This window comes from Sphaeramia orbicularis, chromosome 11 (genome assembly GCF_902148855.1).
Source record: "Sphaeramia orbicularis chromosome 11, fSphaOr1.1, whole genome shotgun sequence".
NCBI lineage: Eukaryota > Metazoa > Chordata > Actinopteri > Kurtiformes > Apogonidae > Sphaeramia > Sphaeramia orbicularis.
The window spans coordinates 45,880,479-45,900,620 of NC_043967.1; the positions used below are offsets into that span (position 1 = coordinate 45,880,479).

The following is a 20,142-nucleotide window of genomic DNA, read 5'->3' on the forward strand; positions in this document are numbered from 1 at the left end:
AGTGCAAAAATGAACCTGAACAGTCCAGGTTGTCCAAATCATTTTGGTTCAGGTTCCACATACAGACCAATGTGATCTACAGTAAAAATAACAACACAATAACCCATGAATAATGACGACAAATTTTCTTTATGAATATTTTAAGAGAAAAAAATAAGCTTAGACTGTGAAAATATTTACATTTACAAAACTATTTTTTCACAATAAAATGCAAATGAATACATAAACAAAATGAACAACCCCAAAAATGTGCAATTTTAACAATATTCTGCCTGTTACTAAATGTTTTGTGCATTTATGGGTCCACTGTGATCTGTAGTTGTGTTAATAATAATAACACCAGATGTAATATTGTAGAAATTCTTCAAATTTTAGTTCCAAACTCCTAAAATTTTAACAATATTCTGCCTGTTACCAAATGTTTAGGTAACACTGTGTGTAAATGTACATGTAAAAATAATAAGTCGAGGTATAATATTGTTAAAATTGCACTAACTTTTCAAATGAAATTTCTGTTTTTTCAGGTTATTCACATCTTTTTTTGTAAAATGTAAATATTTTCATAATTTAATTGGGGGTTTTTTGGGCTAAAACAAAATGAAAAACTTGGATTTGTCATTATTTATAGGTTATTAAGTCATTATTTTACTGGTCTGGCCTGCTTGAGATCAAATTGGGCTAAATATGACCCCTGAGCCAAAATGAGTTTGACACCCCTTCACTAAGATATTATTAATCCTTTTAGTTCAGGTTCCACATTCGAACCAATTCAATCTCAAGTGGGTCAGATCAGTAAAATACTACCCAATAACCTATACTCATAACTCCAAATTTTTCTCTTTGTAAATGTAAATATTTTCATGTATTTACACTAAAACAAAGTATTATTTCGCAAAAAATGTGAATAACCTGAACAAATGTGAACCTGAAATGTCTCATGAGAAGTAAGTGCAATTTTAATAATATTCCACCTGTTACTAAATGTTTTGTGTATTTGTAGACCCACTGTGATCTGTAAGTTATATACAACGTACATGTGTAAATGATCAACTGAAGCATGATATAGTTAAAACTGTAGATGTAAACATTTTCATAATGTAATTTTACTTTTTTCCCTCTAAAACATAGAGAAAAGTTTGGAGTTGACATTATTTATATATTATTATGTTATTATTTTACTGGTTTGGCCCACTTCAGATCAAATTTAGCTGAATGTGGCCCCTGAACTGAAATGAGTTTGACACCCCTGAGACAGAGTATTCCATGATCATAGCTGTACTTACTCATTCGTCTGTGAATCTCTGCTCTACTGTGACGCCTCAAAAACACAACACTACAGACAGAGACAAAGGAAAAACAGTTTAATTTTACATTACATATTATTTTCCCACCTTCAATGGTGGTACAACATTTACATCAGAGGTCTCAAACATGTGGCCCAGGGGCCAAATCCGGCCCACCAAAGGGTCCAGTCTGGCCCTTGGGATGAATTTATGAAATACAACAACTGCACTGAAGATATTAATCATTTTAGTTCAGGTTCCACATAAAGACCAGTTTAATCTCAAGTGGGTTGGATCAGTAAAATACTATCACAAAAACCTATAAATACTCACAACTCCACATTTTTCTGTTTGTAAATGTAAAAATGTTCATGTCATTTTACTGTATTTACACTAAAACAAACTATCTTTTCACAAAAACGCAAATAACCTGAACAAAAATGAACATTTTGAAATGTCTGAAGTGCAAGTTTACCAGTATTCAGCCTGTTATTAAATGTTTTGTGTATTTGTAGATCCACTGTAATTTGTAAGTTGTAATTTACATGTGTAAATGATAAACTGGGACATAACATTGTTGAAATGGCACTCAGTTTGGTCATGTTATTCACATTGTTTTAAAGGATAGTTGGTAGATGTAAACATTTTCATCACATAATTTTACTTTCTTCACTCTAAAACATAGAGGAAAGCTGGGGGTTGACATTTTTTATATATTAAGTTATTATTTCACTGGTCAGACCCACTTCAGATCAAATTTGGCTTAACGTGGTCCCTGAAGTAAAATGAGTTTGACACCCTTGATTTACATTAACTTCAGTAATAAGACACATTGTTTAACCCTTTAAGACCAAGTGGTGACTTTTTTCACTACATTTAACCTTTCCTGAGGGATGTTTATTATAATACTATCCTCTGCATTTTGCATTTTTCAGTGAAAATAAGACATTTTCCTATATTTGTTTTACAGACTATGACAATGTTTATAATAGCTCTGAGTAAATTCAAACATTATTATATCAAAATAGAGAAAATTAAACAAAATGGGACTTTTTCAGCAAAATATATTATTAAGTGAACCTCAAACAAGCATCTATAACCACTGTCATTGATCCAACTCCATGGGTTTTACTGGTGAATCAATGTTGTAGAAGATGACTGTTTAAATGTTCACTACGGAGCCTGTGAACATCTAATTGGGTCATATCTGATGACCATGAAAAGATGAGACACTCCATTTTACCTGAATTATTTACATGTATTGATAAGATTAGTGGTTCAGAAGGTATTAAATATTTTAGATCAGTAGATGCGTTTGGTCGCTGGAGGCTGTTTAGGTCTGTAAGGGTTAAGTTTCTCCATTTGCTGCCACTTTAACCAATAAAGACCCAAACAACCACTGGTGACCAAAATCATCTACCAATATAAAATGTTTATTAATTTATGATGCATTATTCCTATCAAAACATGTAAATAATTGGCGTAAAATACGGTTTGTCATCTTTTCATGGTCATTAGATATGATCCATTTGGACGTTCAGAGGCTCCGTAGTTACCGTGGAAACACCGTCTTCTACAATATTGATTCACCAGTAAAACCCATGGGGTTGGATCAGTGACAGTGGATGGACACATTGGGTTTATGTTCAGTTAATAATACATTTAGTTGAAGAAGTCACTTTTTTTCATTGTTTTCTGTTTCTGATATTATGAAGATAAACTTTAACCTGAGCTTTTATGAACATCTACATGTTCAGTAAATTAAATATGGGAAAATACCTGATTTTTATTGAAGAAATGCAAAATACAGAGGATAATATTATAATAAATGGTGATAAATCACTTAAGAAAGGTTAAATACAGAGAAAAATTCATTTGGAAACTGCCACAAAAGTAGCTCACACAGTATTGGCTTTATGGGTTCAAGACAAATATTTCATTTTTTACTCATAAAACTGAGTTTATTTTAACAGTTTTCACCCCGTTTGTGTCTACCGTCCACACAGCTGTTAGTGTTGACTTTGAATGTTTGAGATAAACTGAAGGATGAAATGTTTCTTTATGGATTTGCTAAATTCTTCCTTCTTAAACTGAATAAACTCCTTAAAAATCCTGAAGGATTAGCTGGAAAATGCATTGTGACAAAGCTGAAAACAGGCCTTGCTTTTATGAAATCATGAAAATGTGGGTTTTTAGAAACATATGATTCTCACAGGACCTTAAAGAACAATGCTTTCCTCGTTGATCAAGTAGATAAACAGACATTAATACAAGAATAATATTAATCTAAAACCCACTTGTACTTCTTAAACATTCTGCTCTTAATACTTCCATACTCTTACTTGAGTAGTGGCAGTATTTCTGAGGTAAAGGATGGGGAACGTCTTCATCTCCTGTAATAAAACTTGAGGCTTACTGGGTGCTGCAGTGCACATCAGACCATGAAGAGCCATCACGGGGATTCAAAGAGGAGCCACTGCATCGCCTGCTTGCATCAGGTAACGCGGGGAAAAGGTTCCCATCACATCAGACACATCAAAGTGTGGCTCTGGGTCCCTGAAGATAAAAACAGGTTGGGAGGAGGGAGAGGGTGGGGGTTGGAGGCAGTTGACAGGAAATGAGTTAAACTTCAAGGCCAAGTGAATCAGTGCAGATATTCTAGAAAGTCCACATTTTAATCATTTCTGTGCGTATTTTGGATGCATTAAATTGATTGTTTTTAGGATGCACAAGGAAAATATGACCCGACGTCCATTCTCTTTGCTTTAAAAACCAAAAAGACTAATCATAAAATGTCATTGTAAAAATCTACTGATATCTGGAGACCACCTGAATATTATTTATGAGTTTTACACAAAAAAAACACTAAACAGACCTGGATTCAGCTTCCCCTTTTCTTATTATGAAATGAAACTCCAGGTCTGTTTTTGTTCTACTTAACGTCACGATTCAATTCCCCAGATGACTCCAGACAGTCTTAGCTGGGATCTAGTTCTCTGCAGCACATTAATCTGAGAACTTCACAACAATCGATATTTTTAATTAAAGCAATCAAGTGTCTATTAAAGTGCTTCCTCCAGGAGCTCTAACAGGTTTATTTTCTGTTCTGGTAAATGTTAAAGTTTGGACCTAAAATGCAGACTACAGGTAGCTAATTCAGGACAACTAAATCTGTTTCCAGGTTCACAATCCTAATTAACACTCAAGTTTTAACATTAGTTTCATTATGACCTCATTAGTTTTTCCTAATAAACCTGTCAAATAAACGTGAGCTCAGTGGAGTCAGTGAGGCCTCAGATTAAGAGCCCCTCAAATTAAAACAGGCAGGAGGATTTAAGGGGTCAGGGGGGTCTTTCATTTCCAAACTAAATAACTAATAAATCAAGAGAAATAGAAACTGACCCTCTGTGGATCGTAGCAGTCAGTGAGGCGGAATTGTAGAATAAACAGAAAACAATTTACTAGATTTCTGTCCAAAGTTGCAAGATAATTTGTTTGGATCAAATGATTATTTTAAGGATACAGTTTAAATGTAGACTTTAATAGCTATAGTGAAATAATACATCAAGTGTCAGCAAAATTAAGAAGTCTATGGAACATATTAAACATATCTGGCCTTAGTGTGAATAAACTACATCAGTCCTATAGTACATTAAACAGCCCAACAGAGGCCCAGCTGTTTTAATCTCTTCTGGGGCATAAACAACAAAAAAGTGATTTTACTTTGCAACTAAAACAAGTTATTTTCAGATTAAAAAAAAAAAAAAAAAATCCATATGTTGGCATCTATTATAGTAATGATTGAATCTTCTTTAAGAATTATAGCTAAAAAGAATTTAACTATAAGTCTGTAAATATATTTAAAGTTACTCTTATCAAAGACAAGGATAATTCTTCAGTATCTATGCTATTTTAGAGCCTATTCTTTGAAGTTTTTAAGTATTGAAATGTTCTAAAATAGTAATGCACAGTTCTTTAAAATGCATTAAATTCTGCCTTCACGTTTTTTTACCTTACATTTTAATGTCACGATGACTCAAATGGTTTCGAGCAGAAAAACAACAGAGCAAGAATCAAAGGAAAGAAGAAAAAAAAGTCCACACAGTTTTTCAAACTCAGATTTTTATTTGTCAGTACAAGTAAAATGTAACTGAAGACGAGTATCTTCATCCCCTTCAAAAATGCACTTCTTCTCCGTCGGTGTTGGAGGCTGAAAAAATAACTCTCACACCTTTCTCTCTTTTCAACCGGTGCCGCTCTCCTTCATGGAACTTAACGAGACGTGAAAATATCGCTGAAGGGATTTTTTAACGCACTAGTAGAGAGCATATCCTTACAAATATAACATTAGAAGTTGGAAAATAAAAAAAATCAATTAGCTCAAATATTCCAACGTGTGAAATTCTATACCAAACAATTTGATTTCTAAACCCAACGTAAAGCTTTTTAAATTGGTGTTTTACCAAAAGCTACTGGGATTCTGCTAATATGGAAGAGAAGCAGTCACAGCTGGTCACTGAAAAACTAAATAACAGCAGAAACACTGCATCAACTACATTCTGTTGTTACTCTTAGCAAAAATAACTATTTACGGATTCAGTTTGGAAAAACGGTCTGCGACTAGTTGACATACACATGATCACATGCGCACACGCATATCATGCACACACTCTGACCTAGATTAAACTGATTCTCAGTTACATATATACGTTATGCTTCGATCTAGAGCAAATAACACAAAGTGAATTATATATATATATATATATATATGCACCTCTTATTTTCTTTAATCTTCTGTCTTCACTCTTCAGCTCAGCTCTCAGCTCTTTTGCCATCTCTCGGTGTTGCCTCTTGTTCTCCTCAACCTTCTAACCTCTGTTTTGTTTTGTCTTAATTCACAGACAGTTCTCATTCTTCTCTTGGTAGATGTCCCACTATTTCTTCTGTAGTATAACTTATTTCTTGATGCCCTCCTCAGTAGCCTCAGGATAAGGGGACCTCTGTGGCAGGATGTGGACCCCATGACTGTGTGCCTTTAAGCTTGTTTTAAGCCACACCCCTGCCTCTGTGACACCCACTGTGACTTCATGAGGTCAGTCTTACATATCAGTACCGTGGGGGTGGAAACGGTCTTTTTGGAGGAAACATTGGACCAGCATTTCCTCCTCTTCTTGGAGGTGGACGTTTGCCTCTTGACCATGGTTCTGGGCCGGGACCTGGGCCCTGGAACCGAGGAAATGGAGCACGTGGTGGGGGGCCCCTGGGGTGCGGGTGGCGTGCTGGGTGGGGAGGCCGGTGTGGAGGCCGAACACCTGGGTGACGGATTTCATGGCGAGGTGGTGGGGGTCTCCTTGGGCCAAAGTAGGCCGGAGATGGGCCGCGTGGCTGGTAGTCCTGACCGTAGTAGCCTTCCTCTGAGGGGGAGACGGGGGGAGTGAGGCGCCCTCGAACCCTGGGGAAGGGGTGTGGGGGACTGCCTGGCCTGTAAAACGGATCAGCTGGATGATGGTATGAGTCTTCTTTATAAAAACGTGCATCATGATGGTGGATCTCGTCATGATAAGGCTCAACGTCCTCCTGGTATTGCAGACCCTCTGAGTGTAAATACTCGGGGGGGTGTGGGGGTCGCTCATTGTTGTACAGCGGCTCATCTGGCTGAAACACTGACTTGTGCTGATGGTCGTGAACCACCATCCCACTGATGACGCTGTTGACTCTGGGCCCAGTCGTGTCACCTGTATTCATTGGCTGCTGCTCTGGAGGAACCACCGCAGGGATGGCTGCAGAAGGAGGCGCATCAAAGGGAACCGGAGGTGGAGGGGGGGGTAACTTGGGCAGAGGAGGCATAGTTTTTAGGAAGAAACCAGGGGATGTGTTGGCGCCCTCTGGAGGCTGTGGAGCTTGATCTGCTTGGTACGGGTAATGTCCTGGTAACTTGTTTTCTCCAGCTCCTGCAGGCACTGGCATGTTGAAGCCTCTGGGCTGCTGAGAGCTCCCCTCTGGGTAAGTGTCACCATACCACCCCCTATCACCCACCCCCTGAAAGCCCTCCACAGTGTTTGTGGTACTGGCGATGCCTGGGGCTCTTTCTCCAGGCACCGCTGCTCCCGTTGGTGCAGAAACACGCTGGTAATGTGCAACAGGTGCTGGAGTCTGCTGTTGTGAAATCTTTTGTTCACTATACATGTATGGCTTGTAAGCCTGGCCGTTCTGAACCACTCCTGTCTGTGCGTGGGTTTGCTGTTGGGGATTGTTGTTCTGATAGGTGAGGGGAGCTGTTGTTACAGTTTCTCCTGCAGATGGCTGAGTTGTGTTGGCAGTGAATGCACCCAACCCTGGTTTGTCCATGATTTCATCTTGAGTCGGCGTGCTCCCACCCTCATCCCGCACTGGAGTCCCATCCTGCGGATCCATCCCAGCTGCAGGGCTCAAGTTATTGCCTGGGGTCACGGAAAGACCCAAGTCAAAGGCGTTGAAAGCTGGGTTACCCTGCAGGAAGCTGTGGATTTTAGACTCTAAACTGTCAGACGACAACGAGGGCTCTGTCTCTGTTGTCAGATTTGTTTCTCCACTGTCAGTGGGCACTGGGGTAGAGGAGGAGTTGGAGGTGTGAGGAGGTCCTTGGGAGGTTGTGCGCTGCTTTATACTGGTGGAGGCTGAAGAAGGCTTTGGTGCACCAGGGGAGGGAGTCGGGCTGGGGGTAGCAACCGCCGATGCAGATGAAAGAGGCGGGGGAATCTTGCCTGTACTAGAGGAGTCTGATGAAATATTTCGAGCTGGGCTGCTCAGAAGAGAGGTGATACCTGGGTAAAAACCAGAGGAGAAAATAAATAATATACTTCGGCTGTCTTGTGTGTGACACAAAAATACTGACCACACTAAACTGTTGTTAATATTATGAGACTAATTTGGGATTTCTGCAGGTTTCAACATGCTAAACATCCAATTTCTTCTGACTGTTATAAACATAATTTAAGAACCATTTCACAAAAGAGTATGTGATGTAAAAGAAGTCCAAAGGCCTCTTACTACATTTACAGAGTTAATGTTACAAGTGTAGACAGAATTTCAAATATGTGGAACTTGAACTTACTTGTACTACATCAAAGTAATATTAAAAGCAACAATTTTTACTCATTCAGTGAAGATGGCCTGTTAGCCCACACACCACACTGTGAACAGCGAGTGTGTGGGCTCTGTTAAATTCTCACTGGGCTGCACACTTCTATGGTTTTTTTTGTTTAAAAATCCTGCTAGTTTCATAATCTGACCAGTTTTTAAGACCTGTCAAAATCATAACACAGTTAAATGTATTCTCACCCTCAAGGCCTCCATGAGCCTGGACTTTGGAGAGAGCACTAAGTAGATCTGCAGCACTCACATCCACCTTGGAAAGGAGGTTGGACAGGGAGCTTGAATCCTGAGAGGGCACAGAGGCAGATGGGCTGTCCACAGACGATGCAGCTGAGGCAGGTGTAGGAGTCTCTGCTACTGGACCTGTCAGACACAGAGGAGCACACTTTAATATATGATTTCTGTGTTCACTTTACAGGGTTATAACAGAGAATGTCTTTTATAATTTCAAAAAAATCTGTACTAACAGGTAGATGTTGAGCCTTAAACCAAATTATGTTCCCATTAGATCTGGGGAAGGCTTAGAGTCTGCTGTAATGGGTTTTTTTGTCATTATCTGTTATCTGTAGACCATTCATTATTGCATATTATATTATTATTACAACTAGAGGAGATAATGGAGCCAAAACCTTTTATCAGGGATATGTAATCTTAGATCACAGTAACAGTATATCATTAGATATAAACAATACAATAATTGTTTGGTCAATTCAATTAGGACACTGTTTAAAATAAAATGTAGAACATCACATTTCATTATTTTCTCTCTTTTTGATCATCATGCAAACTACTAAGGATTTAAGCCATTCTGTGTCACTTTCAGTCTTAGCTTCAGGCAAAGTTCCTGCCAGTATTCATGTGGAAAAACAAAATGTGCCAATATGACAAAAATATTGCCTTTGCAGGTTTAGCTGCAATACATGGATATGAATCACAGAGAGTAATCCGAAATGAAATACATTTTTTTTTACTGGCGCATAATATTATGTTGCCCTAATTACACTATTTAGAGAACATCTTAAAGAATTCACACAGTCAGTGTGATATGTGTATGAAAAAAACATTTACAGAAAACCATCTACTTGGGCTAATATGGCATCTTTTTTTCCTACAGACTGAAGCAAAATCTCAGCAGTTATAGTCCTTCTTCAGCTTAGGTACTAAATTCTTTAATGATAGGGAAAACTCCTCTGGTCACTGGAGCAAAGATAGATGCATTTCATGTAACAGTGCTGAGATTAACTTTTCATGACTTAAATGGTTTTTGCTTTTTTATTTTTCAGACTGCTATAATATGTGAGCACACCAACAGATTAAAAAAGAGAAACTACAGTATATGTATCAAAACATGGGGTTTCTACACATTTTCCACTTAAAAATTCAATACTTTTCCCGACTTCTCTCTGGAGATTTTTAGACGTGTGACATCTGAGTGCAAATAGATGATTTAAAAATCCAACACTTAAAATGTACATATATTATCATTCCATATTCTCTTCACTCATTCTGATGCAGACCTGGAAAAGCCCACAATCAACCTCTAAAACTGCAGGGGAACCCAGTGGGAAAGGGCTACGAAATTCACACATTTTACCCTCATCGCAACCCCCACTGGATTCCAGAATGTCAAAGAACAACACCAGTGCTCACCTGTATTCTTCATGGCTGAGCTTAAGCTGTTGAGGATAGAGCCAATTTTACCCAGGTCAACACCTTCCACGCTTGCTGCAGGAGCTGCCGCCACCGGAGTGACCTGTTCGAGTGGCTGCTCTGTCACCGCTGATGGCTCGCTGCTTTTAGAGGCTGGAACCGACCCCTCTGGGCGAGAGGGGAATTCACTCTGCTCCTCGACTGAGACAGAAAATATGGTGGAAAGAGTATACATGTTAAAGAAGCAATATGTGGTGGTTTTGTACTCGCTGTTCGGCAACAAAATTAAATCAGTGTTTTGACAGAACAACAAGATAGAGAAGTCACTGCAGATAAATCAGTTGAATACCTGTTCGAACAGGATTTATTTCTCTACAGCAGGTTTGATGATTTCAGTACTGCCTGTACTAATTCAATTTGATCAAATCTGCAACATTGACAGTTTATCTACATTTCTCTCCTCCTGGTCCTGCTGTAATTACATGCACAATTACCTGCTGTTTCACTGCAGAGTCTCTGGCCCTCATATAATTTAAGTCCAGGGCAGAGACATGGTTGGAATTTTAAAGGTTTTCATGCGGATGCTATATTTCATCAACTCAGTTTGACAACTGACTGAGGTTTTTCTAACATGAAATCTCAGTCAGTGATGATTTCTTAACATCAGCAGTTTATACAGTGAAGGAAAAGATAAAAAAAAAAAAAAGATCAACCTATCTCATTTAGATTTTTGGGAAGTGATTTTAATGTGTTTGGCTGTAGCAGACATCACTCACTTTTTAACTGCACAGCTGCAGCCTAATCTGTATTCAGAATTAAACAAGTTTGCAAATGTCACAGTTTTCCGGCAGCATATCATTGTCTAGTGCAGCGATGTCCAGTTGGATGTTTTTAAATTAGAAATTAAGATTTTTACTGATCTGACAAACAAAAAAACAACAACCTGGAAACAAGTCAGGAGTATTAAGAAGTGAACCCTGGTACATGTACATGCAGAAATTGCAGTTTCTAGAGTAAAATACAGAAAGAAGGATATGAATTAAAATAATTAAGGCACAAACTTTGTGCTGTAAAAATGAATTAATGGTAATTCTTGGATAATGTCAAAATGTAAATCTGCATATCCCCCAAAACTGAGTAAAAACAGCATTTCTTTGAGTTGCAAGCTGAGCAGTTGTGAATTAAACTACAATAGGTTTTAAATTATATAACAAACATTAAAGGTAAATAACAGTCATTGCAATAACAGAACAGCCCAACGTGGCAACAGAACAAATCTGTACATTTTAATTAGCCCAATAAACTCTGAGTTTCTGAGTCATCAACTTTGCTCTTGCTTTGCACCTTCCTTCTTGACTCCTGCTGCCTGCTGAAATTCATTAGCTTTCCCTACATGATGTTTATGCTAATGTTTTATGAGACTTGTTGAAGAGTCTGGGCGGATCAGTGAGACTGAAAAACCTCCACATCGCTGACATGTAGCTCTCACTAACATGCATGTAACTCCTGCAGGGAAGCTTGAATATACAGTGAATCATGTCCAATTATGCAGTACTTTTACATTTTTCTGTTCACTGATCCTGTGTTTGATCATTATTGAACTAATAACATTACTGGACCTATTGGTGCATGCCTACTGACCACTTTCATAAATTATTCACACTCTTACTCCTATTGCTTTTAATCCTGTAAGACCCAAAGCCACTTCTTACCTATAATTCCACCGCTGTCCATCTCTTCATCTGAAAGCTCCATGTCTTCCACTTCACGATTGTCACTCGTTCCCAGTGAGGGTTTGGGGGATCCTCCGATTGAGGACAAAGGACTCGGAGCCGGTGGTTCAGCATCATCATCCATAGCCAAACCATCAAGATCTGGATCAGGATCAGCCAATTCCATACCATGGAAGGGGGACTCAGAGCCTGTTGGAGAAGGTGCGTCTGCGGAGGGTGAGGGGATGGGGGAGTCATCCAGGTCTGGTAAGGTTGCCTTCAGACTGTCCAGTTTACGCTTCAGGTGGGACACCCGGTTCGCAAACGTCTGGTAGGCCTTAGGACAAAACATAACGGACAATCAAAATATGAAAAGAAAATGTTAAAAACCGGAGAATAATGCATTAACATTTTTTATTTAAATTCAGAATAAAATTAAGTTTGATGTTTTGAACACTGGAAAAATAACTGAAGTATAAAATCAGGATTAGCACTTCTTCTGGCAACAAAATTCAACCCGTTTCATTATTCCTTTTTTTGTTTTGCACATATAATAATACCTTTGCAAATGCTAATCCTTTAGTTAAAGCTGTTTTTGCTGATACCACACATAAACAGCCTAAACTTTTCATGAACAATCCATTTTTATAATCATGTTTTGTCTGGGATTCCTTGACAGAAAATAAATAATAAAGATGTCATCCCCTATGCAGTCAATTAAACCCATGAACTTTCCATAAAACTATGAATTGAATGGATGAGTACATTTTTTTTTTTGCAAAATGTTCTCGACCTAATTCAGATAAATGTTTACATAGAATGAATACATATTTGTTGCATCTCCACAAACACATTTCCCACTCACATTAGCAACAATCTTGACCTCTTTGTATTGCATCTCATAAAAGATATCTGCATTGCTGAGGGCTTCCAGGACAGGAGGTCCTATTTTGCTTTGTTTTTCCAGAAACTTGACAAACTCCTGTAGCTGTGCACTTCCTTCCTCAAAGTCCTTGGAGAACTTCTTTCCTCCTGCCTTATCTGTGAAAAACAGCGCACAAAGGGATTATTCCAGTGTGAGAAAAGTTGTTTAAACAGTGCTGATCTTAAAACTAGGACCATGTCTGTGCAGAATGTCGTTCAATAGTGCATTAATAAACTTAAGAAGGCACCTTTAAGTTTCTTGAGGGCATCAGAGCTGCAGATATCAACCCTCATAGCTGTCAGCTGTTTTTCTCTCAGGTCCACCTCCTCCACAGATCTCTTGTACTTTGACAGTTGGTCTATAAAAGCCTGAGGCTAAAACACAGGAAGCAGTCAGTCACAATCTCAGCGATGAATCTCCAAAGAATCTAGATCATAAGCACAAATATATACTTTTCTAATGTACATGATGGTCACCAGATGAAAGGAGTCGTATGTAGTATTTATACTTAAGAAAATTTTAAAAATGACCTTAAAGTAACATCAGAGTGTGATGAATAAAAAGTTTTGACACCATGTCAAAAATATTAATGTATCGTATTTGCATTTATTAACACCCACGGGCCGATTTGTAACTGTGCATGTATATGATCACTAGAGGGGGTAATGAGTCACTGCAAGTCTCCCATTCGCATTAAAAACTAATACCAAGGCCATGTTGATGATAACAAAGTGACAGAGGCAGAAGAATAGCTGCATTGACCCCTGGGTATGAAGATATATAGTTATTATGTGATGTTATCTTTGCCAAGTTTCTATTTGTTGATCCACGGTTCAGACTAAACTGTGACAGTTCCGACCTTGTTTGGATGATTCCAAACAGATCTTTAATGCAGATATTGACAACACAAACTATACAGAAAACAAAGGTGATTTGTGGTTTTACCCTGGCTGTTTTCTCTAAAAACAGAGCTATAATGAAAACTATCCACTAGTGCTGATTAAGAGACACGATGTTACTTTGACAGACTGAGTTTGTGTTTGAAGGAGAAAACCTGATAATATGTGTGTAAATGATGAGCTTCACGCTTCATATTTCTTTCAACATAATGTGAATTCACTGGTGGTTTTGGCAGCTGTGAGTGTGTTTTGGTACACGACTTCCCCTTGCTGCTGATAATTTGTAATATCAATTCTTCATACAACAGCTTTAAAAAAACAGTTCAAAATCATGAATAAATACAATTGCTTATAATGATAAACTACCACTGGCCTCTTCAAAGTGATCCAACTCCAAATATTTTTTTCTTTCTTCCTTACCACAAACTCAGCAACTATCTTGGACCGGAGATCTGCATTGGACTCAATCGGAGCTGTAGGAAAAAAACATTAACACTGCATCAAAAAAAAACCACAAAAAATATCAAGATGTAATATTTGCATGTGATTGAATGAAGTTTATGTTAGAGTAGGTGCTCTGTTGGGTGCTTGTGTATTTGTTCACGTTTGCTTTACTACAGTTTTCTTCAAAGAACTTTTATGTGTTTTATTTAGTGTAAAGCACTTTGGCCAAATATGTTGTCTTATAAGTGCTTTATGAATAAAGCTGGATTGGATTGTATGTTAGCTGACTACATTTCGTAGCTAATGGTAACTAGCAATGTACACTGTTGCAGCTGTAGAGGAGCAGAGGCTCTGAAGAACTAGCTCAGCTCAATTATAGAGGTGGCTCCAACACAAACTTTATGTTAACATGAAAGGACATGTAAGGATTCCACATTGGACCTTGAAGGTTACAAAAAAGGTATGAAAAGTCTGTGGATACCAGCTTTAGGTGCACTGCAGTCAACAAGTGAATATATAGAAATGCCTTTCAATCTTTTACAACACTGAAATTAACTAATACCAATACACGATCCAATTTTGTATAAAAATCAAATTGATATTGTAGTGGATATCCTCTTATCTTCTGTTCTTCAGTTCTTACTCTAAACTTATTCTTGTTATAAAGTAATTTTTTGCTGTAAGTGCTTCTTAATGAAGGGAACGTAGACTAATTTTTAAGATGAATGCCTCGAAATTTGCACAACAGTACAACTATGACATAACTCTGCTATCCACATGTTTATTAACAGTACGTAAACTCATTTAGTAACATTCTTCTTTTTTCCAAAACTAGGGTGCAAAGCAGCACAAGCAACGACAAAACTCAAATATGCTGTGACGAATAATTTCATTCAACATTCCATATTATTTCTAAATACTTAAAAATGCTAACTCAAACTTACTCTTACTTTAACATTGCACAAACAGCAAGAATTCATCATGAAAACACAAGCAATGCATGAATGTATGGTGCATACAGATATGACAGATTTTATTAAAATGTGCCCCATAAGTGACTGGAATCACCCAGTTTAAGAAAAGGTCACCCAGGTCATCCTCTCAGACAGATTCCACTGAAAAAACTGTCAGGTGAACCATGGTGAATTTCCCCCAATGATCAATAAAGTTAATCTATATCTCTAGGCACTCCGACATTAATCTTAGAAGGAAATCACGTTTATTAGGTCAGTATCAGTATCTCACTTTGAAACTGTCATTATTGTTATGCATTTTGTTGATCAAATTGTGTCAACTGTGTGATTATGTGATTTTTTTCCCTACAGAATATCAAATTAGATTAGGTAAAGTCTATCTTATGAAAAAAAAAAAATAAAAAAAACATCACAAAAGGACACCTTGTCATGCAAACAGAGCTAGATAAATCATTCAGCTGGAGTTTAATTAATTTTATTCAGTAATTTATGACTATTAGGTCATGTTTATGCATTAGCCAAATTAACTACTGTCATAGTTGTCTCAGAATCATTTTAAAAATGTCCTTAAAAATTCCTATTTTCATGTTGTCAGTGACTATGTGGGTAGATAACTACCATTTTCATATTTTTACTCTGTGTTCTTATGATTTTACAAAAATTTGGTGTCACTACAGAGCGTCTTTCTGAGGTTATGATTTTTAGTGTACATTAAATACTCAACACTGTACCGCAAAATACTTTTTGTTTGATCTTCAAATACAAAACATTCAGATATTTCACATTTCCACATACATTTGGAATACAAAACACATAACCTTGAATTTTTTCAAGGGAATCTGAGCGGGTGACCTGTGACTCATCTACAATCTTCATGAATTGAGGAAAGCAAAAAGCTAGACAATGCACATCCTTACTTTTCTGTTCCACAGGTGTCTCAGGAGGCGATTCCTCTTTGACTAAAGTACTCCTAAGTTCAGAGATGAGAGCCCCAGAATACACACTTCTGTCCTCCCAGATGGACAATATCCTCTCCACCGATTTAACCACCTTGGCCTCACCTTCACGGCTACAGAAACAGAAAGGCAAACAGCGTTACACATTGAATTATAATTAAACAAAGTCAGGTTAGGTTGCTTTTACGGAATTGGGTAGTACATTCATAAATGAAACTAGTAATGACACTGTTATTGTAGCTGTCCTAGTTTTGAAGTGGAAGTTATTTTTATTGCTTAAATTACTGGTGATGTGTTTTGGATCATCAGGATTGTCTTTAGTTCTTACACTGAATGTCAGGTGTACTCTTGTATTTTGAGATGGTGATAATATGCTGTTCTTTGTTTTTCTCTGTGCTAATCCAAAAAATAAAACCAATCATGCATAAAGACACTTCTTTAATTTATGTGTTGGAAATCATTTTAATAAAACAAAAGCAATGATAAGGAAGTAAAGATGAGGATGTAGCTGACAGGAAGAAGAGACATCCTTAATGTATAAACATTCATCTAATATAAATTATCATCAATGCAGCTTAATAACTATGAGACAATAAAACATCTGTACAATTGACTTACTTGAGCAGCAAAAAGGCATCAGGGAGGACCTCAGCGAATGCCGTACGGTAAACAATGGCGTTTTTCCTTTTACAGTTTTGAATGACATCGTTGGCAAGATAAAACAGGTTCAGTCTGTGAGTGGAATCAGCTGTTAGAGGAAAAAAAAACATATTAATATTAGTAGGACTGTGATGACAGATGTTCCGGCCTGTGAAGCATTAGACAGTGAATGTTTATGACTGATAAACAGAAATAAACAAATCTATCTTTACGTATAATAACATAAATATGAGTCTCGACAGGGGAAATGAAATATAAACCTATTTTGTTTACACAGAAAAAGGAGAGATGGATTTTTTTCCCCCCACAGTCACATATACACAAAGAATAAGCAACCAAACAAAACAAATACTTTTATCTTTGTACTTAATGTCCACAAAAACACAGCTACTGTGTAATTAAAACTAAACCAAAGAAAAACTGAGAATAAGAATTCAGTGTGAATGTTGAGTACTTGATGTTCTTTCAAACTCAGAAACAAAAACTCGAGTCAAATGAAAAATACACACAACAGTAATAATACACAGCAGTTGTGATAACTGCACTGAAAATCATCGGGAAGGAAGTGTTTCATCAGGAAACAGTTGAAAAAACACAACTTAGATAACAGTGAAAAAACACTTGGCCCCCATTTATGAGTAACTCCAACTAAATTAAAGCGATTTTGTTATTTTCTTACATTTAAAAAATAAAAACACAACAATTTCAGACCTAAAGCTGAAGAAAAAACATTTGACAGCAGCAGTTTAGACAGAAAACTGACCATAAAAATACAGCTAATTGAATCCAAGGATTGTGGAAGAGAGTAAAGGGAGAAACGGACAAAATCTTACAAGCGAACTCCCCATTAGACCTACTGATATTCCTACTGGGAGATATACCTAAGGAGACATATAGTTCAGATCAAAGACACATGTTATGGATACTTTTATTGATTGCTAAGAAAATGATAACTGTCAAAGGATCCAAAACCACCGACCATAATTCAGTGGGTACAGAAATTGAAAAGGGTCTACAATATGGAGTGAATGACCGCAAATCCACAACTAAAGACGGATACTTTCAAACAAAGATTCGGTATTTGGGTGACTGATGAAGGAATGGGAGCTTTTTTATAAGATTGTTATGTTTCTCTATGATTGATATTGTACAGCTGTAATTTTCTTTGGTAAAAACAAATATTTATTTTCCATGTGATTTCCCTTTATAGTATTTCTATTGTATTCCACTTTCTTGGGCTTTAATTCATAGGGTCCTATGTTAGAGAATGTGCTGTTTTGTGGAAAAATGAAAATATCTAAATAAAAAGTAAAAAAAAAAAAACCCTAAAAACTAAATATAGCTGATTGTACACTCAACAGTAAACAGCACCAGAGAAAGACAAGAGTGAGTTGATTTTGGCAAATCTGCATACATGAAAAATCCCTTAACCCACAGTGTTTGTACTAAAATCAACAAAATATGTTGGGGGGAAAAAAAAAAACACAATTTAACTTTTTTTTTTGGCTTTCAAAACAAAGCCAATTTCTCTCAGAGACGCTTGACAAAGTTGCATTATTCCCAGACAAGCGCATACTCATGTTTGCACAACTGCACTCTTAATAAAACAACAATGAACCTTTCAAACCATCACAGGATGCATTTGTCTATAAAGAGCATGAGTTACTTCTACTTGAAAGCAACAGTGGATAAATTAAAAGGAGACTTATCCATGTGTTGACAATCTCTTCCTATTGATTCTGCTACATTATTCATTATAAATTATATAAGTGAAAACCAAGACCAAAAATGATTATTTACTAAATATTAGGGCTGCATATTTGATTGAATCACAATTCTCACACCAACAACAGCTTGTATAATTAAACAAAAACAAAAGCCTGTAACTTGAAGGTGGTTTAATTGCAGAAATGGGAAAGAAAATAAACACAATGTCTATTGCATGGTGATATAGTGGGTTCAATGACACTAAAAAGGAAGAGGTAACATGTAAAATATATAAAATTAAAGTCACTTCGGTTTTGTATTTACAGGGGATTAAGTTTATGTGAGAAAAAATAAAACCTGTACATTCTCCTCGATGACCGACCAAGTAAACTCAAATCCAACTCACAACATGACTCCTTGACCAAATTATGCAACTCCACAAATTATCATGACATCAACCAAAGATCATCTTTTATACATGATGTACAACAGTCTAACTCCTAAATTCACTCATATAAACCATGAATAAACAGCAAATGAGTATATCTGCACACTTTGTGCTCATTACTCCAAACAACCTTAAACTATCACCAAAACTACCTGTTAAGTAAATGTTTAAAGCTTTGTAAAACTTCCATATTCAGTTCTAAATATCAGCAACAAAACCACACCTTTATACACTTTAGACTGATAAGTAGGATGATACTTGTGGTCTGGAAAGAACATCTTGTTACTCTTGATATGCACAGTTAATAAAAATAATACTGGTGTCTGAGCAGAGCTACGCAGTTATGATTATCTCTCGCTTAACCCATAAAGACCCAAACCTCCACCATCGACCAAAACCATCTACTGATCTAAACTGTTTAATACCAATTTATGCAATAATTCTACCAATACATGCAAATAACTGACGTAAAATGCCGTTTGTCATCTTTTCATGGTCATCAAACATGACCCATTTGGAAGTTCAGAGGCTCTGTAGTTACCATGGAAACACCGTCATCTTCTGCAACATTGATTCACCAGTAAAACCCATGGAGTTGGATCAATGACAGTGGATGAACACACTTGATTTTATGTTCAGTTATTGATACATTTGCCGAAAAAGTCACTATTTCTTCAGTTTTCCCTGTTTTTGATATAACCCTCAACTTTAATCTTAGCTTTTATGAACATCTACATGATCAGTAAATCTAATGTGGGAAAATACTCGATTTACACTGAAAAACTGAAAAAATATAGACGATAATATTATAATAAATGGTGATAAAACACTTAAGAAAGGCTAAATATAGAGAGAAAAATATTTTTGGACGTGCAACAAAAGTAGCAGTGGGTCTTTATGGGTTACAGCACTTTCTCACAACAAGCACACACACAGTAAAAATGCATGAATAGAAGTGAAAATAAAGGATATCACTTCACATCAGATGCAGCTCACATACATTTCATAAAAGGTAAAGCTGGAGAAAGACTGTATTTTGGTTACTGTTTATCTAATATCATGTGATACAATCTTTTTTTATTGAGAAGCAATAAAGTTCTCACCAGGTCTGTACGATGTCTGCAGTGTCTGATAACACTGTTCAATACTGTGAAAACAATATGACTCACAAGAAATAAGCAATGTAACCCTGTTGTCAGCATCAAATTGGCATCAGTTAATCTGAAGGTATCTGACGCCCAGCAGTGGCTTCATCTGATTGGTCAAATGGTGTGAATACATGACTCATCTATAACATAAAATTCATTTTCTTATTCATTACATGGCAGGCAAGATTTTTCTATGCATTTA

At 36.9% G+C, this 20,142-nt stretch overlaps 1 protein-coding gene across 4 annotated transcripts in view; it reads right to left on the bottom strand.

Moving 5' to 3' along the window:
- The window catches only part of rprd2a (regulation of nuclear pre-mRNA domain containing 2a), a 30,895-nt gene that overhangs the window by 7,769 nt on the left and 2,984 nt on the right, over positions 1 to 20,142 (bottom strand). The window contains exons 2-12 of one of the 4 annotated variants that reach the window (XR_003936696.1): positions 16,596 to 16,725; positions 15,939 to 16,090; positions 14,024 to 14,076; positions 12,952 to 13,078; positions 12,645 to 12,820; positions 11,780 to 12,116; positions 10,068 to 10,268; positions 8,604 to 8,780; positions 6,058 to 8,086; positions 3,700 to 3,839; positions 1,284 to 1,333 (exon numbers count right to left, since the gene is read on the bottom strand). Coding sequence is in view for 1 of the 4 variants with exons in the window: in XM_030148027.1 (XP_030003887.1) it covers positions 6,390 to 8,086; positions 8,604 to 8,780; positions 10,068 to 10,268; positions 11,780 to 12,116; positions 12,645 to 12,820; positions 12,952 to 13,078; positions 14,024 to 14,076; positions 15,939 to 16,090; positions 16,596 to 16,725 (3,050 nt within the window). In the remaining 3 variants the exon portion in view is untranslated. Of the gene's footprint in view, positions 1 to 1,216; positions 1,334 to 3,699; positions 3,840 to 5,387; positions 8,087 to 8,603; positions 8,781 to 10,067; positions 10,269 to 11,779; positions 12,117 to 12,644; positions 12,821 to 12,951; positions 13,079 to 14,023; positions 14,077 to 15,938; positions 16,091 to 16,595; positions 16,726 to 20,142 lie in introns of those variants that run through there. The other 3 variants (XR_003936695.1, XR_003936697.1, XM_030148027.1) reach the window with 3 other exon arrangements.